The sequence below is a fragment of the Mytilus edulis genome, chromosome 9, assembly GCF_963676685.1.
Source record: "Mytilus edulis chromosome 9, xbMytEdul2.2, whole genome shotgun sequence".
NCBI lineage: Eukaryota > Metazoa > Mollusca > Bivalvia > Mytilida > Mytilidae > Mytilus > Mytilus edulis.
Window position 1 is genome coordinate 21,062,662 of NC_092352.1, and position 27,527 is coordinate 21,090,188.

The following is a 27,527-nucleotide window of genomic DNA, read 5'->3' on the forward strand; positions in this document are numbered from 1 at the left end:
GTTAAAATAGTTTCGAGTCCAGACACGAATTAAATACGGAAACTGTTGAGGCCTCTTACGGGGTAACGAATGACTCAAGCCAAATTTTAACAATATGGTAGTAATAAACGTGGACAATGTGTCAAACTTTTTTTACTATTGTTTTTTTTACGCTTTTCCATATATTGTGAGCTTCATTTAATGGATGATTCTGTACCTCTGTAAATTTAAGTGATGTTTTTTTTTCATTTTTTATTACATATGACACTCATTTTTCCAATATTCCTTGATCTTTATTCCTACAAGTCTTTTCCATTCGATTTTCTTACTTGGATCTTCTATGTCAAAATTGTATTTTGATAGAATTTTTTTCCAATCATTTTTTGGAAAATATATTTCCACAAAAAAAAAGTAATCGCGTTTTTTTGGTGGACAGCAAATTAAGCTTGAGCCAGACTATAGAACAACTTTTAATGAATTATTTCGCAAAAAAACGAAGTCGGGGACCATATGATTAATTTACATCAATAAAACAGAATTTCATGTACCAACAACATATATATGTATTTTAAGAACAATTTGAGATTTTATGATTAAGACAAATTTAAGATCGTTAGTTTCGCTTTATATGTTATGTGCTTTCTATATATACAAATATTCACCTATTTTGAAAAATATCAGTAATATTATAATAGTCTCATCTGTGTTATTGTAGTTTCAGATGTACATAACTTTTTTGGACGTTTTTTTTTTCTTCTTCAAGATAGCGATAGTATATCATTGTGTTCAAACTGAGACTACTATAACACATATAGTAGTCTCAGGTTCAAATGTATAACAAAGTAGAGGCTATTTACGAAAACGTGAAAATGGGATACACTTTAGATTGCTATTGCCAGAGACATATAATAATATAAAAAATATGTATTATATGTCTCTGCTATTGCCAAGGATTTGTACATACCGTGTATCATCGGTACAGCGGATATATATGTACTTATTTAAGAGACGACATCAAAAAATCAATGAAGGATGAAAAAAAACTTAATTCAAAAAGTTTTGGGTGGGGGGACAAAATTGCTACAAGTTTTGTTTAATTGAGATCGATTTTATATATATCCTTATTGGTCAATCAATTTTCCCCAAATTAAGTTAGGAGGGGACTAGGGGGGTCAGTGAAAAAACTATATGAATTAAGTTTTTTTTATCCGACACTGATCTTTCGATATCGTCCCTAACCAAGCGTTTGTGATCGATTTTTCTTCTGACACGGTATGAAAATCTTAGTTTTGTTTACATAATATGGGCTTATGAGGTTTGCGCCAATTTTTAAAAATTTCCATTCTTTCATTTGCGCCGAATTTATATTTGCTCCTATTTGCATTTACAATTGACACATGAGTCAATTTCACAAAAAAAGATTACGACTAAGATTGGTCGTAAGTATACTGAACTTTTCATGACTGCAGGTGAGTAAATACTTGTACATGCACTATACCTTGAATCTTTCTTACCATCACCGACATGAAGAACAAATCCAGGCCTTTACGCATGTTAAAATGAGAATATCCGTACGGTAAATAAGCCAGAGAAAGAAAAGATGGACTTCGTTAATGACTATTACGACAAATATAGAAGAGAAGAAATCACAAGAAAGGAATATATTAGATGTTTTGACCAGAAATAGTCGGCAAGAACAGATTTATGATTTTAATATATTACGTTTGTATGGAAAAAAATGAAACAAAAGATTGTCTTTATATCAAATTGTTTTCACGGAAAGTGTCTTGCAAGAAGCAAGTTCTCTTCACTCTCAGGTGTCCCTTGATGTTTTTCGTTATCCATGTTTTTATTTTCTTTTAGTTTTCAGAGTTGATGGTCTATTGTTTGTATTTCTGTGTCCCGGGTGTGTCTTTTGTTCATTTATTGTCCTACTTTATGACTATAGTCTGAGTGTTGATTTTCATTTTTGAAAGTGGTTTTGCAATGCTGCATGTACACCGATATCCGGACATTGTGCGAGAAAATATTTTAAGAATATACAATGCTTCTCCAGACACAAAACAATGGTTCTTTCTGCATGGATAATTGAAATTGATATCAAAGAATACACAACAGGTTTTTTTTGTAAATAAAACTAGATAGCTGACATGGTTTGAATTAACAAATAATTTGAAAAAAAACAACAAGGTATTGCCAATATATGACCTTTTACATTGAAGGGTTAAACTTGCATTAAGTCGTGTTGAAACCCTTTTAAATTCACAGGACCTAATCGTACACAAACTCAATGCATAGAAAAGATGCAAATGATCAATGGTCAAAGTTTTTGTTCCTGTTCTTCATCTTGATAGTTGCTGGAGGGTCTTCAACAACAATACTTTGAAAGAATCATTAATACCGTAGAACAAGATGAAGATGGTCCCTCGTGTGGACTTAAGCAGTACTAATACTTAAAGTATAATACTGAACTGTCACTATATTTAAATCTTGTAATAAAAAAATCACTAAACGGTCTAAGCACAATACAAGACAAGAACAGACAGATAGGTCCGGTGTTAATAATTATGAGAATTGCGAATTTTGCTTTATCGTACATATCGGTCTCTTAATGTTTTCTCTAGAACCTTAAAGTCTTAAATTACAATGAATCTATGTTTTTGCTTTGGGACCAGAATATTGTCGAAAAAAATAGCTAAAAATTAATTAAGCCGTGTCAATGCAAGAAAGCGTACGGGAAACGCTCAGAATGCACGATTTCGCGTTATTTTTCTAAGAGCTTGTGTGGGCCTTGAGCGGCCCCAGACCCTTCGCCAAAAAATGTTCGCCTTGCTACGCTCGGCAAATATCTATTTTGCCTCATTATTAAAACAGGCTAGTTACGGCCCTGCAACCCAATTTTTCTCACGAAAGGGACCACCCCCTCCCCCATTGGGTCTGTCTTTGTTAAGTTATAAAAAGAGAGATTTTATCTAAATTTGTACTTCTTGATTTTATAGTATGTGAACGTAGTGCTTTTAAATTGAAAATTCATAACATTTGTACAACTGGACAACGGAAGAGGTCTGTAATGGTAAATAAAAATATTATTTAAGAATTGAATGCTGCTTTTTGTAAATTTATTGGGGTGTAAAAGCGTTTACCGAAGTACATATTGTATGAAGCGCGGAAGCGCTTCATACTAAAAATGTGCGCACGGTCAACGCTTTTACAACCCTATAAAGTTACAAAAAGAAGCATTCAATACTTATAATTACTTTTTTTTTTAGCTAGAATCATGAAAACACGTACGATTTTTATCAAGTTTTCATTTAATTCACCTGTGCACTTTATTGTGGGACCTCGTGTCATCATGAATGATAAATTTTATTGTCTAATGCAATTGTTTCAGGAATAGCACGTGATATGCAGTTAGCCAATCAGAATAACGTATTATAATGAAACATACATCTAATGTAATTATTCACCTATAATTTACCTGTAATTCACCTATAAAATTCGGCGCAAATGATAAATAAAATCGGCGCAAATGAAAGAACAAAATCGGTGCAAATGAAATGCAGATCGGCGCATTTACAAAACGCCGCATAATATCAATGTATACTTCAATCTTAACATAATTGTTGTTTTAAGAAATGATGTGGTCGTAGGTTGTTGATTAGAGAAGTCTCATTATTTTCCCAAAACAAGAACGCTTACTAAAAACATGTGCACATACTTGTCAAAGAAGTTGGCGCTCGTCTCATCCGATATGATTCTATATTCATTGCAACTCTTTTTCTGATAGAAGGTCACTGTGTGTGCGTAATAAGAATATGGCTGTTTCAATAATTGGCATTGAAATCTTTCATACATATGTTATTTTTCGATATTTTTAGAGGCGGATTTAGGGGGGGGGGGGGCAGGGGGCCCGGGCCCCCCCTTTTTGGGAAAAAATTTGGTTGCTTATATAGGGAATCACTGAAGCGTGACTGGAGCGGGCCCCCTCTTAGGTCAGTCAGTGGGCCCCCACTTATGAAAATTTCTGGATCCGCCACTGATTTTATTCCGAAAAGAAGCGTGGTGTACGGTGTATAGCTGACCACATAACACCCTCTGTATGGTGCATAGTTTATTGAATGTACGGTATATAACTTTTCTCGCTTCGAAGTACCTATAAAGCTTTATCCGCTGTACCGATGATACACGGTAGTATAGGTCTCGCTATACAAATATTGCTATTAATATATCGGATAGCTAATCTTGAAGTTCTGAAAGTTTTAGATATTCAATAAACTACATAAGCACCTGCTCTAGTTAGCTTTCCAAATTGACTGAATAACAAATATATGACACACATACAAAACTTACGAAAATTAAACAATTTAAAACATATAGTGCATAGTAAGATACCTTAGATGACATAAAAGTTAAAAGCATAGTATGAAAAAAAGCATAGCACAAATTAATGATAAGCATGCATAAATCAAATAGTCACACAAAAAAAATAAACACAGACATAGACACTATATATGCATGCACTGCACTGGAATGAGCTGTTATTTGGATTCAAGACGGATGGTAACACATTTACAGGTCTATAGTTTTTGTCGAGCTTGCAACTTTTGTCACAGAAAGCTCTACATAGGGATAGTGATCCGGCGGCGGCATAAGCTTACTTCTTAAAAGCTTTATATTTTAGAAGGTGGAAGACCTGGATGCTTCATACATTGTATGCCTCATGTTACGAAGTTTCCGTCAGTCACATGTCCAATGTCCTTGACCTCATTTTCATGGTTCAGTGACAACTTGAAAAAAAAGTTAAGATTTTTTGTAATGTTAAATTCTCTGTTATAGTAAGTAATAGGATAACTATATTTAGTATGTGCGTACCTTGCAAGGTCCTCATTCCCGTCAGACAGTTTTCACTCATTTCATGGATCAGAGAACAAGGTTAAGTGTTGGTGGTCAAGTCTATACCTCAGATACTATAAGCAATAGGTCTAGTATATTAGGTGACAACTGGCAGGTGTCATCTGACCTTGACCTCATTTTTATGGTTCAGTGGTGATAGTTAAGTCTTTGTGTTTTGGTCTGTTTTCTTATACTGTATGCAATAGGTCTACTATATTTGGTGTATGGAATGATTGTAAGGTGAACATGTCTAGCTGGCAGGTGTCATCTGACCTTGACCTCATTTTCATGGTTCAGTGACCAAAGCTTAGTTATTGAGTTTTGGGTCTTTTTGTCTAATTTATTTGCAATAGGTCAACTATATTTGGTGTATGGAAATATTTTATGATCTATATGTCAGTCGCACAGGTGGTATGTGACCTTGACCTCATTTCACGGTTTATTGCTCAGTGTTAAGTTTTTGTGTTCTGATCTGTTTTTCTTAAACTATAAGCAATAGGTCACTGAACTATTTTTGTTTTATGGAAAAATTGTTAGCTGTGCATGTCTACCTGGCATGGTTCATCTGACCTTGAGTTCTTTTTCATGGTTCATTGGTCAATGTTAGGCCAGTTTATGTGACAGTTGTAATAAAGCTTTATATTTAGGACTATCCACATAATATCAATAATTAGTAAAGAGGCGAGACATTTCAGCGTGTGCACTCTTGTCTTTATCTAGATAATTATTGTTTTTAAAAGTGGGGATACCTGAGCAGCTTTGAAATTATCAATGGAAAAAATGAACTTCCAATTGATTTTTTACCTAAAAAATAAAGAGGATATATATTACTGGCTGTGCCATTTTTATAATGTTTTTGTGAAATATTGTCATATCCAGTAGCATTTCTTATATTTAAGCGACATTTATGAAAATTTTATCAGAAAATTTCTGATACTATTTAGAATCACTGAGAATTTTATCATTTTCATATAAATTTATGTTATTATTTGATGATTTTATTTTATAAAGATGGTTTAATAGTGGAATATAATGTTGTTGATTTTTTTTTATAAAAATATGTTTTAATTGAGCTCTTTTTTTTGTCACTATATATATTCTTTTCAAGTTTTGCATCCCAGTAGTCAGCACTTCGGTGTTGACATGAATATCAATGATATGGTCATTTTCATAAATTTTCTGTTTACAAAACTTTTGAATTTTTCGAAAAACTAAGGATTTTCTTACCCCAGGAGTAGATTACCTTATCCGTATTTGGCACAACTTTTGGGAATTTTGGGTCCTCAATGCTCTTCAACTTTGTATTTGTTTGGCTTTTTAACTATTTTGATCTGAGCGTCACTGATGAGTCTTATGTAGACGAAACGCGCGTCTGGCGTATAAAACTATAATTCTGGTACTTTTGATAACTATTTACACCACTGGGTCGATGCCACTGCTTGTGGACGTTTCGTCCCCGAGGGTATCACCAGCCCAGTAGTCAGCACTTCGGTGTTGACATGAATATCAATGATATGGTCATTTTTATAAATTTTCTGTTTACAAAACTTTTGAATTTTGCGAAAAACTAAGGATTTTCTTACCCCAGGAGTAGATTACCTTAGTCGTATTTGACACAACTTTTTGGAATTTTGGGTCCTCAATGCTCTTCAACTTTGTATTTGTTTGGCTTTTTAACTATTTTGATCCGAGCGTCACTGATGAGTCTCAGTTATGTAGACGAAACGCGCGTCTGGCGTATACAATTATAATCCTGGTACTTTTGATAACTATTTACACCACTGGGTCGATGCAACTGCTTGTGGACGTTTCGTCCCCGAGGGTATCACCAGCCCAGTAGTCAGCACTTCGGTGTTGACATGAATATCAATGATATGGTCATTTTTATAAATTTTCTGTTTACAAAACTTTTGAATTTTTCGAAAAACTAAGGATTTTCTTACCCCAGGAGTAGATTACCTTAGCCGTATTTGGCACAACTTTTGGGAATTTTGGGTCCTCAATGCTCTTCAACTTTGTATTTGTTTTGCTTTTTAACTATTTTGATCTGAGCGTCACTGATGAGTCTTATATACGTAGACGAAACGCGCGTCTGGCGTATAAAATTATAATTCTGGTACTTTTGATAACTATTTGCCATGGTAAAATGACCTTCCAAGATCTTTTTTGCATAAAGGGTGCTGGTGATACTATTAATCTTCTTTTTTCTATTTTGTGTTTTCATTATTAGTATAACGATTTTGTTTCAATTGTTCTAGAACAGATTCGTGAAATATACTTTTTTGTGACGAGGACATTTTTTCACCCTAAGCAACCCCAAATATTTACTCTGATGTGCGCAACTACAAAATCCGGGACATTTATGACGTTCACACAATACGACCTCCTTTTCACGTCCAGCCGTGGTGTGTAATACCGGCAACTTCAGCTTCAAGAGAAACCACCTTCTCTACACAAAAGACCACCATCGTAAGTGCTTATAGTAGAAGGCAATTGAAGAATACCTTCGTGACATCATTTTCTCTAATCAGTACTTTTTTTAATTCATAACTAACAATATTTCGCTCAAGGTGAATATTTACCGGTACTCAAAAAGTTGACATTGAATGTGTTGAAAAATATCATTTGAAATTTTCCTAGGATTTTTGGAATCTATGGCGGAAATTCACATTGTGTGCTCTCGTTTAGTCAGAAAGGAACACACAACAAAATGCTAAGTTGTTCTCAATTTATTGCAAGCTGATAGATATTGTAAAAAATTGCTACAAGTCTGACCTTGTCAAAAAATATGTTTTCGCATCATTTACTGGAACGAGCAATACCACATCCTTTGAAATGCCATATATTTTAAAGAAGTATCATTCAATCGTTATTTTGGTACTTTTTCTGTACTTTAATTTAAAAATCTTGTTCAAAGTAAGAGAGATATAATCAAAAGGTTCATGAACTCTTAAAAGTAAAAATCTTGGAATTCAACACACATTCGTATAAATCATATGTTCTACCATTTCTGGACTGATATAAAATCTGGGATTCGTTTGTTTTGTTATGTGAACATTTGTTCATGGTCAAACCAAGGGTAAATGAATGGTCACTGCTATTTCAAGACTGACCTTTAAACTGAAAACAGACACATTTATAATTGGCCTTATATATGGACACACTGTTAAAGTGAATAGTATCTTCTTTTATATAGGAAAAAATATAACCATCATTCCAAGGCATGTAGCCAGGAATTTCCATTTGGAAAAAGGGGGGGGGGTATTTGGAGTACAGGGCTTTCCCTTGAAATTGAAGTAGAACGCTCAATTAAAATTATAGGCGGCTGTAACATGCGTTCGACAAAGCCGGACGCCCACCAAGCTGTAAGCTGGGGGTCTGGGGGCCGCTCAAGGCCCCATAAGCTCTGGCATAAATAGAGCAAAATCCTGCATTCTCGCAATCTCCTGGCACCCAATTTCATCTTTCAAATGACCATTTTTAACCGGATTTTTGTGACAAAAATGTCGGTTATTGATTTGGGGATGTACGGTCGGGCGGGCGGGCGGCAATCAAATGTTGTCCGTGCATTAACTCATGAACCGTTCAACCAAAGCTTTTAAAATTTTAATATGTTATTACTGACAACTATACGAAGGTCAAGTTCAATAATGGCGATTTTGACTTTTACCATTCAGGAGTTATGGTTCTTGAAAGATTGAAAAATGGAGTTTCCAGTCGTGTTTGTGCATTTACGCATGAACTGTTCTACCAAAGCTTCCCAAATTTTAATATGTTGTTACTGATGACAGAATGGAGGTCAAGTTCAATAATGACGATTTTGACTTTTACCGTTCAGGAGTTGTGGTTCTTGAAAGATTGAAAAATGGAGTTTCCAGTCGTGTCCGTGCATTTACGCATGAACTGTTCTACCAAAGCTTCCGAAATTTTAATATGCTGTTACTGATGACAAAATGGAGGTCAAGCTCAATAATGACGATTTTGACTTTTACCGTTCAGGAGTTATGGTTCTTGAAAGATTGAAAAATGGTGTTTCCCGTCGTGTCCGTGCATTTTCTCATGAACCATTCAACCAAAGCTTTTGAAATTTTAATATGATGTTACTGATGACAAAATAGAGGTCAAGTTCAATAATGATGATTTTGACTTTCACTGTTCAGGAGTTATGGTTCTTGAAAGATCGTAAAATGGCGTTTCCATTCACGTTGTTGCATTTACTCATGAACCTTTCTATCTAAGCTTTTCAAATTTTAATATGTTGATACTGATGACAAAATGGAGGTCAAATTTGATATTGACGATTTTCACTTTCACCATTCATCAGTAATGGTTCTTGTGATATTGCCAGGAAACAAATAAATGTTAATAAATCCGGTTTGCTGTCGTTGTGACAGCCTCTTGTTTATGTATGAAATTAAAGAAAGAAAAAAAAATCTCAAAAGAAATTTCATTTTTTTTTATGTTAGTTTTTAGCTCACCTGGCCGAAAGGCCAAGTGAGCTTTTCTCATCACTTGGCGTCCGTTGTCGTCCTGCGTTAACTTTTACAAAAATCCGGTAGAAGGGATTTGTTGAAGACCATCAATGACCAGATCAACATGTTGTGGCAATGCAACATCAATAGAATTTGGTTATGCAACGCCATTTGCGAGACAGACCTACGGCCGCAACATCAACTGCTAATCAAATTGCTGAATGCCATTTTGCATAGATTTATGCCATAAATGTTTCCCATTAACACTTTCACTACTGAATTTATTTTTTCCGCGGGTTTCTGTGGCCGAGGCAAATTTGCACGCTCAGATTCCCCAGCCTGAATTAATTTCGTGATCGGTGCTTCAAGAAAAGTTGCAACTTGAAAAACGTGCTGCAACTGGAAAACCACGGCACAGATTGCAAAAAAAACTGATACGGAAGTTGAATAGATTACTATGTTTAATATTTTCTATGTCTTATCAAATTGAAACGAATAATAAAGTCCTTATGATGTTTGAAAGTTTGATTTTGTTACCTTGTTTGCTCAATGTTGCCAAAATTTCGATACTGAATACGTGTAAAATGCATTTAAAACGTATAATATCCGGCAAATCGCTATTACCGAGTCTTCTCATTTATCTTATCAATCGATTTGGTCATTCAAACATCGTTTATGGCAAGTTCGAAGCTTTTTATCTTTCATTATTGACCGTTTTGACTTTCCGTTTACGACCGCCATTTGTACTGATGAAAAGACAACTCTGTCAATCGACGAACGACTACTCTTTTTCGATGTACAATAATATATGGAACCACAGATACGTTGTTAAAATTCAAAACACTGTTTAATTTTGATAAGAGCGATTATCAAACAAATTAGATATGAAATTTATGATTCATACTCCAAGAATAAATGTCACTATTTTGTTTTAGAAACTTTGCAAAAACAAAAACAAAATTGCAAAAAAAAATACTTTTCAATGCTAAAATAAATGCTTTGCAAAAAGAAACCTTTCTATGATCTTCTATACTCAGATTCAACAAAGACAAATTATATTATGCCTTTTTTCAATCAGCTCTTGCAACTTATTTTAGAAGAATAGAAGAATAGAGCAGAATAGCTGGCCAGGAATGTCAGTTATTTACTATACTATTAAATATAGAAATAAATAATCAGAATCACCATTATGTACAAGAACATTTGTAGTTTTTTTTTTTTTTAGGCAAAAGTAACTTTCAACTTTCTCTAGTACCAATTGTAATTCCCCGATATGTTACAGCTTTATTCATGGATTCACTATTTGTATTTCCAGTTTTAAAATCACTCAGTTTTCGAATTTCATTATATAGTATACAAGTCTAAATTGAAAACAATGTTCAAACCTGTGTTCTTTCACTTATAAAATGAAATTTTACATTCATTTATTGTGTACACACATAACAGGTATTCTCAATTCTTGATCATTCAGTGCAGGTTTTTTTACCATATCAAGTTACAAAACTTAAATGTACTGGAACTGAAAGATATTTTTTTTTATCAGTACATGTATAACTAAAGTCTTCAAAATAATTTATAAATTTTCAACAATAAGATTTAAACGAACAAGAACAAAAAACAACCAACATTCAGTGACTCACCTATGAATTGTGTGCCATTCACTCAAGGATTATTTCTTTGTAATTCTCTTGCTTTTCCTCACATTTTTTACACCAATTGTCATGATTATTCAGTTAATTAAAGGTCAATTTGAAAAAAGTTTAAAAGTTATAACACAAATCCATGAATAAAACTGGAACAATAAACGGTATTAAACAAAGAACACAAAGTCAGTCTAACAGTAATTCTTCTCTGTATGGTAAATTGTGAAGCATTGAGGCATACAGAGGTGTTTGCCACATACTGAACACCCATATTTAGTTTGTCTTATATTGTCTTGCTTGCCATTCTTCTGTCTCATGTAACAGACATGACACCTGCCTTTACTATTTAAAGTTGTAGGCATGTGTCTTTGAATCAATCTCTGATCAGGGGCAAGTAATGGCCTTCCTCTCCGTACCCCGGCAGAATATCCATTGATCAATCCTTTTATCAGCAAACAAGAAAACTGAAGGAATGTGAGGTTTGAAGAATGGTTTGGACTTAATGTGAATAATCTGTAGGCATTAAATTTAACCATCTCAAGTAGACTAAAAAATACTTTTTTTGGCCATTTTAAGGTTTTCTGGTGATAACAATAATACTGAATGTATTGATCTGCTTTGTCAACACCACCCATATTACAAGTGTAGTCAACAATAGCAGATGGGCAATTAAACTCCTGTCTTGCAAATTGGCCGTCAACATTTACTGAACGAGTAACTTGACCAATGCTTTCATTGTGTATTGTTGACAATACTGATACAGTTTTTTTGTCCTTCCAAGATACCGCTAACAAAGCACCTTTTTGCCTGAATTGATGGTCTCCACGAGTTACAACATTAACTGGCTTTTTACACATGATATCTTTTGGCAAACCTGCCCTAGTGTTACGGACTGTTCCACATGCAGCTGTGTCATAATTCTCCCACAACTCTAAATAAAGATTAGGCGATGTAAAAAAGTTATCGGTATAAACATGATAGCCCTGACCTGCAATATTTGCACCTTCTAAACAATTCTTTACCACCGAAGAACCCAGACTGCCCTCTGTTCTAACTGTTCTACCTGGATACACATCTATATATTGTATGTAGCTGTTGGCAGATTCTGCCAGCATCCAAACCTTTACGCCCCATTTATGTGGTTTACTTGGTAAGTATTGTTTCAATAATGTTCTCCCTTTGAAAGGTACCATACACTCATCAATGGTGACATTTCTTTTTGGTATACATATATTCTAAACCAAATTTATTATTTAAATGGTTAACTACAGGTTTAATTTTATATACAGGATCATAATTTGGTTCTCCTTGTCTAGGTTCATTTGCAACGTTAGAGAAATGGAGGTACCGCAATATTTGGGTGTATCTGTCTCTGGTCATTGTTGATGAAAATATTGGGGTGACCATAACTGGATCGGTTGACCAATATAATTTAGTAGATGGTTTGCGATTTATTCCCATTTGGTAGGTTAGACCAAGAAATGCTTTAATTTCTGGTAAAGTTGGGATACTCCAAGGCATTTTGTTATCGTTTGGCCTATGCTGAATGTTATAGTTGGCATAACTATCTGTTTGGTTAATAAGAAACTCAAGAAATTGATCACCCATGTAGAGTTGCCAAAAATCTAAGACTTCCTTTTCAGCACCCATGACGCGACTTGGCCCAGTATTGCCACGAGGGGTAAATAAATGTGGTAAACCCCTTTCATAAATATCAAACCTAGAGTGCCATCCATCGCCACCATCTCCTCTCTCATCAATATGCACCTCCTCCTCCCCTTCATCCTCATTTTCAGACTCATTGAGATCTCCATCACTGTCATCCCCTATCCCCTGTTCACTCAAAATAACTCGCAACCTTTCCTCAGCGGCCAAAACCTCTTGTTCGGCATTTATAACATCAGTTTCACTAAACCCTTCAAAGTCGCCGTCAGATTCGTCTGACGACATTTTTAGACTGCAATAGTAGCAGACGAACTTGTACTTCCTTAATTAATTTCGTGCATTTTCCCGTACATTCCAAACCCAATTATCTTTTCCCCTCGAAACCGGTGACAAAAAATTAAAACTACATGCAAGTCTTACCTGTCTTGTGCCTACTTGTGGGGAAAAGGGCCTACCAATGATCGCTTTCATTATTTATAAATATATATTGAATCATTTATTATTATTATATATCCAACAATACCTATGAAATGTGAAGGGCTCCTTTAAAAGAGCGAAAACAGCCGTACTTCCACTGCTTGTTATCGAGAGGAGCCATTTTGAATCCTCACATGACCTCAAAACGTGTTTCCGGTTCTAATTTTAGAAAATAAAATTTTCCGATTTGATTTATTTACCTTTCACGATGTTATTAATGCTGCTGAAGAACTAAAATATGACCCTCAGGTATCGTAGATTTTGATTGAAGCATTGATTTCAACTGTTAAGAACGGCAAATACCGTAAAATTGCGGTTTTCATTGGGACAATATTTATGTATCCTGAAAGATACACTCGCCCTGCGCATCATGTATCCTCAAGGATACATCCGCCCTGCGCATTGTGTATCCTCAAGGATACACTCGCCGCGAAAGGGTTAACTGAACTGTCAAAGAATAAACTGCAGAAAAACATTTAAAGCCTTAAAGTTTCAACTGCATACTTGCCAAAACCCATTGTAATGGGTGGAGCAACAGTAAAATCAGAAAGTGAAAAAAAGAACCCAAAATGTGCCGAACAGATTTGGTTGACCTTTTTTGATAATCATTTTGGTGTTTGTTACAGGCAGTCATTGCTTCTGACGGTTACACATTCATTGGTAAGGGTTAAGCCAGGGTTTCAGTGTATAGCACAATATTTGAACGTTGAAAATGATGTAATCAATTCAACTTTCGACCTAGCATATTTTTTTTTAAACATTGAAGTAATGAATGAACTTTCTGTTCATAAGTTTGTTTACAAAAAAATGAATATTTGAAAATGGGAATTACAAAGAATTATCTAGTGTTGCGTTTCTAAAGTCGGTCAGTATATTTCTATATAATTTTCTACAGAATGTACATTTTGTAAATTAAGGAATTTAGATCATTACAATTTTATGAATAATTCAAAGTTGATGATGGTGCAGAAGACAGTGACTGGAGGAGAAAGGACTTTATAGAAAATTATATCAAATCCTTTTCATAAATTAAAGCAGTTTTTAAATTGTAATTCTTGTATATTTTCAGATGTCTAAACAACTAAGTTTTGCTGAGAACTTTGCCCTAAGTGGTGCTGCAGCCGTTATATCCAAAACAGCTGCTGCCCCAATAGAACGTATCAAGCTTCTTGTACAGAATCAAGATGAGATGCTTAGAACTGGTAGACTTGAACAGCCATACAAAGGTGTTATGGATTGTACTATGCGTACATACAGAACAGAAGGCGTTCTGCCATTTTGGAGAGGAAACATGGCTAATTGCATCAGATACTTTCCAACTCAGGCTTTAAACTTTGCATTCAAGGACAAGATTAAGGCACTATTCAAGTCTAGTAAGAATGATTCCAATGCAATCAAATTCTCAAAAAATATTGCATCTGGTGGAGCTGCTGGTGCCATGTCACTTGTCTTTGTCTATTCACTCGATTATTGTAGAACCAGGTTAGCCAATGATGCCAAGTCTGGAAAGACCGGTGGTGAACGCCAGTTCAATGGTATGGTTGATGTGTACCGTAAAACCATTGCATCAGACGGTGTACAAGGTTTGTACAGAGGATTCGTCATTTCTTGTGTAGGAATCGTAGTCTACAGAGGATTCTACTTCGGTCTGTTCGACACCCTTAAACCAATTCTCTTGGGAGACAAGGCCAACTTGCTCCTGTCATTTGCATTGGGCTACGTTGTCACAATTAGTGCTGGACTTTTGTCATACCCAATTGACACAATCAGAAGAAGAATGATGATGACATCAGGTGAGGCCGTCAAATACAAGGGATCAATTGACTGCACAATGACCATTGTCAAGAACGAGGGATTCATGTCCTTGATGAAGGGAGCAGGAGCCAACGTTCTCAGAGGAATGGCTGGTGCTGGTGTATTGGCTGGATTTGACAAGTTCCAAGAGTTGTACATCACATGGCGTATTGCACAAAATAAATAAACCAGGTGGACCTTAGATTTTAATAAATGAATTTGTGTGATATATTGAATTAGTAAATTCATCAGTGAACTGGACCATCATCGTTACATAGCATCCAGATGTTGATCATTGTGTTTTATATTGAAAGTGGAAAAACTTGCAAAATACAAGAAACAAAATTTTGTAAATTTATTTCTTAATTTTTTGGGGCCTGAACCTGTTTGTTATCTGTACATTGTAAGCAGTGAAAGTCCTTTTTAGCTCACCTGGCCCTTAAGTGAGCTTTTCCCATCACTTTGCGTCCGTCGTCGTCGTCAACTTTTACAAAAATATTCTCCTGAAACTACTGGGCCAAATTAAACCAAACTTGGCCACAATCATCATTGGGGTATCTAGTTTAAAAAATGTGTCCGGTGACCCGGCCACCTAACCAAGATGGCTGCCATGGCTAAAAATAAAACATAGGGTAAAATGCAGTTTTTGGCTTATAACTCAAAAACCAAAGCATTTAGAGCAAATCTGACATGGGTAAAATTGTTTATCAGGTCAAGATCTATCTGCCCTGAAATTTTCAGATGAATCGGACAACCCGTTGTTGGGTTGCTGCCCCTAAATTGGTAGTTTTAAGGAAATTTTACTGTTTTTATACGACCGCAAAATTTGAAAAAATTTTCGTCGTATATTGCTATCACGTTGGCGTCGTCGTCGTCCGAATACTTTTAGTTTTCGCACTCTAACTTAAGTAAAAGTGAATGAAAATCTACGAAATTTTAACACAAGGTTTATGACCACAAAAGGAAGGTTGGTATTGATTTTGGGAGTTTTGGTCCCAACATTTTAGGAATTAGGGGCCAAAAAGGGCCCAAATGAGCATTTTCTTGGTTTTCGCACTACATGTATAACTTTAGTTTAAGTTAATAGAAATCTATGAAATTTTGACACAAGGTTTATGACCACAAAAGAACGGTTGGGATTGATTTTGGGAGTTTTGGTTTCAACAGTTCAGGAATTAGGGGCCAAAAAAGGGCCCAAATAAGCATTATTCTTGGTTTTCGCACAATAACTTTAGTTTAAGTAAATAGAAATCAATGAAATTTAAACACAATGTTAATGACTACAAAAGGAAGGTTGGTATTGATTTTGGGAGTTTAGGTCCCAACAGTTTAGGAATTAGGGGCCAAAAAGGGACCCAAATAAGCATTTTTCTTAGTTTTCGCACCATAACGTTAGTATAAGTAAATAGAAATCTATGAAATTTAAACACAAGGTTTATGACCATAAAAGGAAGGTTGGTATTGATTTTGGGAGTTTTGGTCCCAACAGAATAAGGGGCCCAAAGGGTCCAAAATTAAACTTTGTTTGATTTCATCAAAATTGAATAATTGGGGTTCTTTGATATGCCGAATCTAACTGTCATGACTGTGTATTGTGAACGGACTGATCTAACATTCAAGTAAAAGTAACGTTTTCCGGATACCTTTTTATACGACCGCAAATTTTGAAAAAATTTTCGTCGTATATTGCTATCACGTTGGCGTCGTCGTCGTCCGGCGTCCGAATACTTTTAGTTTTCGCACTCTAACTTTAGTAAAAGTGAATGGAAATCTATGAAATTTTAACACAAGGTTTATGACCACAAAAGGAAGGTTGGTATTGATTTTGGGAGTTTTGGTCCCAACATTTTAGGAATTAGGGGCCAAAAAGGGCCCAAATAAGCATTTTCTTGGTTTTTGCACTATAACTTTAGTTTAAGTTAATAGAAATCTATGAAATTTTGACACAAGGTTTATGACCACAAAAGAACGGTTGGGATTGATTTTGGGAGTTTTGGTCTCAACAGTTTAGGAATTAGGGGCCAAAAAAGGGCCCAAATAAGCATTATTCTTGGTTTTCGCACAATAACATTAGTTTAAGTAAATAGAAATCAATGAAATTTAAACACAATGTTAATGACTACAAAAGGAAGGTTGGTATTGATTTTGGGAGTTTAGGTCCCAACAGTTTAGGAATTAGGGGCCAAAAAGGGACCCAAATAAGCATTTTTCTTTGTTTTCGCACCATAACGTTAGTATAAGTAAATAGAAATCTATGAAATTTAAACACAAGGTTTATGACCATAAAAGAAAGGTTGGGTTTGATTTTGGGAGTTTTGGTCCCAACATAATGAGGGGCCCAAAGGGTCCAAAATTAAACTTTTGTTTGATTTCATCAAAATTGAATAATTGGGGTTCTTTGATATGCTGAATCTAACTGTCATGACTGTGTATGTAGATTCTTAACTTTTGGTCCCGTTTTCAAATTGGTCTACATTAAGGTCCAAAGGGTCCAAAATTAAACTTAGTTTGATTTTGACAAAAAATGAATCAGTTAGGTTCTTTGATATGCTGAATCTAAAAATGTACTTAGATTCTTGATTATTGGCCCAGTTTTCAAGTTGGTCCAAATCGTGGTCCAAAATTAAACTTTGTTTGATTTCATAAAAAATTGAATAAATGGGGTTCTTTGATATACCAAATCTAACTGTGTATGTAGATTCTTCATTTTTGGTCCTGTTTTCAAATTGGTCTACACTAAAGTCCAAAGGGTCCAAAATTAAACTTAGTCTGATTTTAACAAAAATTGAAATCTTGAAGTTCTTTGATATGCTGAATTCAAAAATGTACTTAGATTTTTTATTATGGGCCCAGTTTTCAAGTTGGTCCAAATCAGGATCTAAAATTATTATATTAAGTATTGTGCAATAGCAAGTCTTTTCAATTGCACAGTATTGCGCAATGGCAAGAAATATCTAATTGCACAATATTGTGAAATATCAAAAAAAAAATTAATTCGAGTTATCTTTCTTTGTCCAGAATAGTAAGCAAGAAATATATAATTGCAAAATATTGTGCAATAGCAAGATTTTTTTTTAATTGGAGTTATCTTTCTTTGTCCAGAATCAACTTAAATCTTTGTTATATACAATATACAATGTATATTCACTTTTTACTACCAACTGATAAATTAAAATAATCTTTACCATTCAGTGATAACAAGCAGTTTTTTTACATCTTAATATTTTATGATGTATTTAAATGAGTAGTTATTGTTGCAAACTCCATTAGAAATTTTAATTGAGATTAGTTTTGGAATAAGGGAAAGGGGGATGTGATTAAAAAAATTGGGTTCAATTTTTCTCATTTGAAATTTCATAAATAAAAAAGAAAATTTCTTCAAACATTTTTTTGAGAGGATTAATATTCAACAGCATAGTGAATTGCTCTTAAGAGAAACAAAAATTTTAAGTTCATTAGAACACATTCATTCTGTGTCAGAAACCTATGCTGTGTCAACTATTTAATCACAATCCAAATTTAGAGCTGAATCCAGCTTGATTGTTGTGTCCATACTTGCCCTAACCGTTCAGGGTTCAACCTCTGCGGTCGTATAAAGCTACGCCCTGTGGAGCATCTGGTTACTTAATGCTAGCGCAGCCACGAAATACCAAATAAACCCAGGTTCTTTACATAAACAATGAAGACCAGTTCTGCCCTGGACACCTTGTCACACTAGGGGACAAGTGTCTACAACAACCGACATAACGGACAATTCTCTGGGAGGACAAAGCTAATACTTGACCGGATAATGATTTGGGCAAGTATAAGCCAGCATTCTAGGAAAAGAAGTCTTAAAGAAATAATACCTCAATAATCATATTTATTTCATACCAAAATACACAATAGATATTCTAATATTATGGCAGTTAGTTGTACAACAATACAGAAGTTAAATAAAGTGGGGAAATGTCTTACTCTAAGTAGGGATTTTAAACTGTATCATTTAAACCATTTTATACCCAAGTCCTAAAGTTTAAACCCAAAATGAAGCCAAAACATTTGAGAGACGAATTGGTCCAGAACAGTAATAGTAACCAGCATGGCTGTAATGAATACTGGTAGTTACCTTCGAGGAAAGTATGAATTCTGGACAATGTATTAAATGTGAATTCAGTATATAATTAATAACAAAATGACTTAACAAATGGTACTTTCTTGAAATAAGATTTGCAATTTAACCAACACAATCTTACCTTTAACTATTAATAACCGGTTTAGAAAAGGAGTAAAGTTATTGTGTACATAAACACAGGTGAAAGTTTTCATGTAAACAATAGTAATTATATAAAATGTAAATATGCTTAAACTTAAAAGGGAGCTAATAAATAACTCTTAATTCCAATATTGCCACATTATGTAGATTCTTAACTTTTGGTCCCGTTTTCAAATTGGTCTACATTAAGGTCCAAAGGGTCCAAAATTAAACTTAGTTTGATTTTGACAAAAAATGAATCGGTTAGGTTCTTTGATATGCTGAATCTAAAAATGTACTTAGATTCTTGATTATTGGCCCAGTTTTCAAGTTGGTCCAAATCGGGGTCCAAAATTAAACTTTGTTTGATTTCATCAAAATTTGAATAAATGGGGTTCTTTGATATACCAAATCTAACTGTGTATGTAAATTCTTCATTTTTGGTCCTGTTTTCAAATTGGTCTACACTAAAGTCCAAAGGGTCCAAAATTAAACTTAGTCTGATTTTAACAAAAATTGAAATCTTGGGGTTCTTTGATATGCTGAATCCAAAAATGTACTTAGATTTTTTATTATGGGCCCAGTTTTCAAGTTGGTCCAAATCAGGATCTAAAATTATTATATTAAGTATTGTGCAATAGCAAGTCTTTTCAATTGCACAGTATTGTGCAATGGCAAGAAATATCTAATTGCACAATATTGTGAAATAGGAAATTTTTTTTTAATTAGAGTTATCTTTCTTTGTCCAGAATAGTAAGCAAGAAATATCTAATTGCAAAATATTGTGCAATAGCAAGATTTTTTTTTTATTGGAGTTATCTTTATTTGTCCAGAATCAACTTAAATCTTTGTTATATACAATATACAATGTATATTCACTTTTTATTACCAACTGATAAATTAAAATAATTTTTACCATTCAGTGATAACAAGCAGTTTTTTTACATCTTAATATTTTATGATGTATTTAAATGAGTAGTTATTGTTGCAAACTCCATTAGAAATTTTAATTGAGATTAGTTTTGGAATAAGGGAAAGGGGGATGTGATTAAAAAAATTGGGTTCAATTTTTCTCATTTGAAATTTCATAAATAAAAAAGAAAATTTCTTCAAACATTTTTTTGAGAGGATTAATATTCAACAGCATAGTGAATTGCTCTAAGAGAAAGCAAAAATTTTAAGTTCATTAGAACACATTCATTCTGTGTCAGAAACCTATGCTGTGTCAACTATTTAATCACAATCCAAATTTAGAGCTGAATCCAGCTTGAATGTTGTGTCCATACCTGCCCCAACTGTTCAGGGTTCAACCTCTGCGGTCGTATAAAGCTACGCCCTGCGGAGCATCTGGTTGGTTATTATCTTGAATATTATTATAGATGGAGATAAACTGTAAACAGCAATAATGTTCAGCAAAGTAAGATTTACAAATAAGTCAACATGACTGAAATGGTCAGTTGACCCCTTTAGGAGTTATTGCCCTTTATCAGTCTTCACGCCGAGTGGCAGCCCAGGCTGGTAAAATTGCTCTCGGGCCTGTAAAAATTAGACCTACAGGCCAACAGAATTTAACTAAAAAAATTTAAAAATTGAGCTGCGGGCCTGTAGATTTAGCAGTTCAGCGTGAAGACTGCCTTTATAGTCAATTTTTAACCATTTTTCCTAAATCTTAGTAATCTTTTACAAAAATCTTCTCCTCTAAAACTACTGGGCCAAATTAATCCAAACTTGGCCACAATCATCATTGCGGTATCTAGTTGAGTTTAAAAAATGTGTGGCGTGACCCTGCCAACCAAGATGGCTGCCATGGCTAAAAATAGAACATACATATGTAGGGGTAAATTGTAGATTTTGGCTTATAACTCTAAAACCAAAGCATTTAGAGCAAATCTGACATGGGGATAAAATAATCTATTAGGTCAGGATCTATCTGTCCTGAATTCAGACAAATCGGACAACCCGTTGTTGGGTTGCTGCCCCTGAATTAGTAATTTTAAAGAATTTTGCAGTTTTTGCTTATTATCTTGAATACTAGTATTATTATAGATAGAGATAAACTGTAAACAGAAATAATGTTCAGCAAAGTAAGATCTACAAATAAGTCAACATGACCAAAATTGTCAGTTGACCCATTAAGGAGTTATTGCCCTTTATAGTCAATTTTTAACCATTTTTATAAAATTTTAGTTTTCTTTTAGAAAATCTTCTCTGAAACTACTGGGCCAAATTTAACCAAACTTGGCCACAATCATCATTCGGGTATCTAGTTTTAAAAATGTGTGGCGTAACCCTGATGGCCGCCATGGCTAAAAATAGAACATAGGGGGCGAAATGTAGATTTTGGTTTATATCTCTGAAACCAAAGCATTTAGAGCAAATCTGACGGGGAATAAATTGTTTATCAGGTCAAGATCTATCTGCACTGAAATTTTCAGACAAAACAGACAACCTGTTGTTGGGTTGCTGCCCTAGAATTAGTAATTTTAAGGAAATTTTGCAGTTTTTGGTTATCTTGAATATTATAATAGATGGACAGCAATAATGTTCAGCAAAGTAAGATCTACAAAAAAGTTAACATGACAAAATTGTCAGTTGACCCATAAAGGAGTTGTCGCCCTTTATAGTCGTTTTTTAACAATTTTCATTTGTCATTTTGACCCATTAAGGAGTTGTTGCCCTTTATAGTCGTTTTTTAACAATTTTCATAAATTTTTGTAAATTTTTAGAATATATTTTCCACTGTAATTACTGGGCCAAGTTCATTATAGATAGAGATTGTAGCAAGAAGAATGTCCAGTAAAGTAAGATCTACAAACACATCATGATCACCAAAACACAATTTGGTCATGAATTTATCTGTGTTCATTGTTTAATATGCACATAGACCAAGGTTAGCGACACAGGCTCTTGAGAGCTTGTTTTATCTTACCTCTCCAAAAGGACCAAATGACCTACACATGAATTGTTCTTTTGACATGTTTTGTTAAAACTTTATCAAAAATTCACTCCTGAAACAACTTGAACTAAAACAAACAAACAAAATTATTAGATACACACAAATAGTTTACTATAACCCTTGATAACAACACTTTTCTTCCGACTTAGGCTGTAAAAAACCTGCTTATCATGAGAAATGGGGTAACTATGTTTGGTAAATGGAATCAATGTAAGTTGTATATGTTCAACTGACAGGTTTCATCTAATCTTCACCTCATTTCCATGGAGTATTTGTCAATGTTAAATATATAAGTTGACCACTATGGGTCATGACTAACAGTGAGCCAAAACCTTGCAGCATAATCTGGTATTGTAGGGTTAATCTAACCTTGAACTAATTTTTTCTAGCCTTGACATAGTCAAAAAGCAAGACAGGTATGCTGTTTCTGGTGGCAGTGGCAGGGTCATTCAAGATAGGTCTAGTTTATGGTGAACAACTAGTGGTATGTCAATGATATTTGGTATGCAGTAGTGTAAGCATTTGCATATATCTTATTTCCATGTAGATTATTTGGCCCTGCCCCTTCAGTCATGGTCTATTGACTGAAACTTTTGCTTAGTTGACATATATCAGTTTATGGAAAACCCCTAGTGAAAGGGCAATGGTATTTGATATGCAGATTGCAGGTGTATAAGCATTGTCACATCTCATTTCCATGGAGATTATTTGGCTTCACCCCTCAGTCATGGTCTATTGATATGGAAATATGGAACGCCATGACTGTCTTCTGATGTTGATTGTTTAATATGTTCGGTGCTTTATGCAATATGTTCAGTAGTATGTATATTATGTTCAGTAGATATCCTATTATGTTCAGTAGTTATTACATTATGTTCAGTAGTTTTTACATTATATTCGGTGCTTTGGTTATTATGTTCAGTAGTTTCATTATTATATGCAGTGGTATTTAAATTATGTTCGGTACTTCTGACGTTATATTCAGTACATTTTTCATTATGTTCAGTACTTTCGACATTATGTTCAGTAGATTCAATATTATTTGCAGTACATTATGTAATACCTTCAGTAGTCCCGCTTTTTTTTATATTCAGTACATTATTCATTATGTTCAGTAAAAGCATCTGTATTATATTCGGTTCGTTCAACTTTATGTTCAGTGGTTTTATCATTATGATGATGTAGTAAAAGTCGGGAAGTCAATAACGGAAATTGTCGGAAAAAAACGAAGGCGGATATTTTTGACGGACGTTTTATTCATGAACACCTTTACGTGATTGAATTAAAATGGAAGAAATGGAAGCAGTTTTAAATCGGCGTGGTTTACGTTCCCAAATTGGCATTTTTCACAAGAAAAAAATAACTCCTGACTCAATTTGTAAGTTGTCGCTACAAGATTTCGCATATTTAGGTATGACTGACAGGAGAAAAAAAAATGGAATTAAGAATAGCTTGTGTTTATTCAATCTAATTAAAAACCGATCTCTCATCGCTCCCGTTTTCTGATATGTCGCGTGGGAGATCTAACGAAAGCGGCTTTGAGGTCACATGTGAGTGAACTAAAAGTTATGAATTTATAAAGATATGCAAATGAGTTGACGACCTATTAAAAAGCCAATCAAAAAAGTTTATGAATTATTTTGACTGACGATTTCGTCGTAAATAAAATGAGTTACATCCCTTTGCCTTACGTTAAACTTTCAAGATCGTGGAAGACTCAATTTCATTGGTCTAAAAAGACACACCTACGAGGTCACTCACATGTGACCTCAAAGCGGGTTTCGTTAGATCTCCCACGCGACATATCAGAAACAGGAGCGATGAGAGATCGGTTTTTAATTAGATTGGTGTTTATTTCAGCAGCAATATTTTGAATGAGTAATAACAAGTTTTTCATTCCCAAAGGAGCACTGGAATCCCTGCTTGAAATCGATTTAACTGTTTTTAAAATATTCCCTGTGGACTACCCCCCTTTTTTGGTGCTCTCTATTTTCAACCCTCGAATTAAGCTTTCCAATCTAATTAAAATTAAAACCTTGCTTTCTAACCAATCTGTTCATGCACCGGACCGGCAACTTTCTTTATTTAATACGAAAATCTAAAGTGCCGTTATACACATGCATGTTGTTTGCTTGGAGTATACGCCCGCAAAGAAAGAAATAGCCTAAGTCCGAAGGCACAAATAAGAAAAAGAAAGTTTTATGGCAAAGGGTGCCGGGGTAAATCTCTGTTTTCAAAATTTACATGAAATATTTGCCACTGCCCCTTTTTTGTTCTATGAATTCTAATCCTGAGTTTTCTATCTGTTACATGCCAAGAAATCCGAGCAAAAAATTCCGGTCGACCTCCTACGGCACCAATTAGTATTTAAAAATTAATTTAGGACCTCCATGTACGTGTCATTTAGAACACAGCTATATACCGAATGGTCAATATTAATCTTCCATGTAATTTGCTCTAAGTGATGTTTGCAGAATTTCAACGGAGGTAATTTCTTGGCATGATCAATTGTGTGTTTACCCTCCCCTTTTTATACGACCGCAAAATTTGAAAAAATTTTCGTCGTATATTGCTATCACGTTGGCGTCGTCGTCTGCGTCGTCGTCGCGTCGTCGTCGGCGTCGGCGTCGTCGTCGTCGTCGTCGTCCGAATACTTTTAGTTTTCGCACTCTAACTTTAGTAAAAGTGAATGGAAATCTATGAAATTTTAACACAATGTTTATGACCACAAAAGGAAGGTTGGTATTGATTTTGGGAGTTTTGGTCCCAACATTTTAGGAATTAGGGGCCAAAAAGGGCCCAAATAAGCATTTTCTTGGTTTTCGCACTATAACTTTAGTTTAAGTTAATAGAAATCTATGAATTTTTGACACAAGGTTTTTGACCACAAAAGAACGGTTGGGATTGATTTTGGGAGTTTTGGTTTTAACAGTTTAGGAATTAGGGGCCAAAAAAGGGCCCAAATAAGCATTATTCTTGGTTTTCGCACAATAACTTTAGTTTAAGTAAATGGAAATCTATGAAATTTAAACACAAGGTTTATGACCATAAAAGGAAGGTTGGTATTGATTTTGGGAGTTTTGGTCCCAGCAGAATAAGGGGTCCAAAGGGTCCAAAATTAAACTTTGTTTGATTTCATCAAAATTGAATAATTGGGGTTCTTTGATATGCCGAATCTAACTGTCATGACTGTGTATGTAGATTCTTAACTTTTGGTCCCGTTTTCAAATTGGTCTACATTAAGGTCCAAAGGGTCCAAAATTAAACTTAGTTTGATTTTGACAAAATATGAATCAGTTAGGTTCTTTGATATGCTGAATCTAAAAATGTACTTAGATTCTTGATTATTGGCCCAGTTTTCAAGTTGGTCCAAATCGGGGTCCAAAATTAAACTTTGTTTGATTTCATCAAAAATTGAATAAATGGGGTTCTTTGATATACCAAATCTAACTGTGTATGTAGATTCTTCATTTTTGGTCCTGTTTTCAAATTGGTCTACACTAAAGTCCAAAGGGTCCAAAATTAAACTTAAACAAAAATTGAAATCTTGGGGTTCTTTGATATGCTGAATCCAAAAATGTACTTAGATTTTTTATTATGGGCCCAGTTTTCAAGTTGGTCCAAATCAGGATCTAAAATTATTATATTAAGTATTGTGCAATAGCAAGTCTTTTCAATTGCACAGTATTGCGCAATGGCAAGAAACATCTAATTGCACAATATTGTGAAATAGCATTTTTTTTTTAATTAGAGTTATCTTTCTTTGTCCAGAATAGTAAGCAAGAAATATCTAATTGCAAAATATTGTGCAATAGCAAGATTTTTTTTAATTGGAGTTATCTTTCTTTGTCCAGAATCAACTTAAATCTTTGTTATATACAATATACAATGTATATTCACTTTTTACTACCAACTGATAAATTAAAATAATCTTTACCATTCAGTGATAACAAGCAGTTTTTTTACATCTTAATATTTTATGATGTATTTAAATGAGTAGTTATTGTTGCAAACTCCATTAGAAATTTTAATTGAGATTAGTTTTGGAATAAGGGAAAGGGGGATGTGATTAAAAAAATTGGGTTCAATTTCATAAATAAAAAAGAAAATTTCTTCAAACATTTTTTTGAGAGGATTAATATTCAACAGCATAGTGAATTGCTCTAAGAGAAAACAAAAATTTTAAGTTCATTAGAACACATTCATTCTGTGTCAGAAACCTATGCTGTGTCAACTAATTAATCACAATCCAAATTTAGAGCTGAATCCAGCTTGAATGTTGTGTCCATACTTGCCCCAACCGTTCAGGGTTCAACCTCTGCGGTCGCATAAAGCTACGCCCTGCGGAGCATCTGGTCTCCTTTGATATAAAGCGTTCCAATGAATAACAAAATAAAAAGAGACAATTACGCAAGAGACTTCTAATTTTTTTACCGGTTAAAGGTGATGGGTTCTTTGCAGCTCCTCATTTCTTACCCATGAAACCTCTAAATTTAAGCCAATTAAGAAAAATTATCCCCTTCTACAGTAATCCGAAAAAATTAAAGGCGACAATAAAAATACATGTAAATCTCGTAAATAATCAAAATTTTTCTGTGTATTTGGTTTTGGTTTGTTCTTCAAAATACCACTTAAGGCCAGTCTCTTGCCTGAATAAGAGAAGCTTGCTAGTGAAGACGTGCCCTTACTCTAAGATCGATTATGAATATTAAGAATTCATGAATCTTAAGAAAGGCTAATTGGCATTTCAGACGCGAAATTTTCAATTGGCATTTATCCGTTTAAGATCGGTTCATCATCCGTTTAATCCGTTATACGTCCGGTAGAAGTCCGTTTCACATTCGTTCAACATCAATTTTATCCGTTAAACCACAAGCAAGTGCCACCAAAGGGCAGTGTCTGGACTGAATAAAAGCTGCTAGATTGTAAAGACGTGCCCTTACTTTAAGATCGATTATGAATATTAAGAATTCATGAATCTTAAGAAAGGCTAATTGGCATTTCAGACGCGAAATTTTCAATTGGCATTTTTTCGTTTAAGATCGGTTCATCAACCGTTTAATCCGTTATACGTCCGGTAGAAGTCCGTTTCACATTCGTTCAACATCAATTTTATCCGTTAAACCACAAGCAAGTGCCACCAAAGGGCAGTGTCTGGACTGAATAAAAGCTGCTAGATTGTAAAGACGTGCCCTTACTTTAAGATCGATTATGAATAATAAGAATTCATGAATCTTAAGAAAGGCTAATTGGCATTTCAGACGCGAAATTTTCAATTGGCATTTATCCGTTTAAGATCGGTTCATCATCCGTTTAATCCGTTATACGTCCGGTAGAAGTCCGTTTCACATTCGTTCAACATCAATTTTATCCGTTAAACCACAAGCAAGTGCCACCAAAGGGCAGTGTCTGGA

The 27,527-nt window shown here is 34.4% G+C and overlaps 4 protein-coding genes across 4 annotated transcripts in view; 2 read left to right on the forward strand and 2 right to left on the reverse strand.

The window, feature by feature from the left end:
• Positions 1 to 27,527, forward strand: part of LOC139489648 (leucine-rich melanocyte differentiation-associated protein-like) — a 511,226-nt gene that overhangs the window by 331,443 nt on the left and 152,256 nt on the right. The window lies entirely within an intron of this gene.
• On the forward strand, positions 7,194 to 15,277 carry LOC139489649 (uncharacterized). The gene is made up of 2 exons (XM_071276283.1): positions 7,194 to 7,341; positions 14,199 to 15,277. The coding sequence occupies exon 2, from the start codon at positions 14,199 to 14,201 to the stop codon at positions 15,108 to 15,110; it is 912 nt and encodes a 303-aa protein (XP_071132384.1). The 5' UTR covers positions 7,194 to 7,341; the 3' UTR covers positions 15,111 to 15,277.
• Positions 9,611 to 12,180, reverse strand: LOC139489642 (piggyBac transposable element-derived protein 4-like). The gene has a single exon (XM_071276273.1). The coding sequence runs from the start codon at positions 12,178 to 12,180 to the stop codon at positions 11,179 to 11,181; it is 1,002 nt and encodes a 333-aa protein (XP_071132374.1). The 3' UTR covers positions 9,611 to 11,178.
• Positions 12,188 to 13,565, reverse strand: LOC139489647 (piggyBac transposable element-derived protein 4-like). Its single transcript, XM_071276280.1, has one exon. The coding sequence runs from the start codon at positions 12,935 to 12,937 to the stop codon at positions 12,188 to 12,190; it is 750 nt and encodes a 249-aa protein (XP_071132381.1). The 5' UTR covers positions 12,938 to 13,565.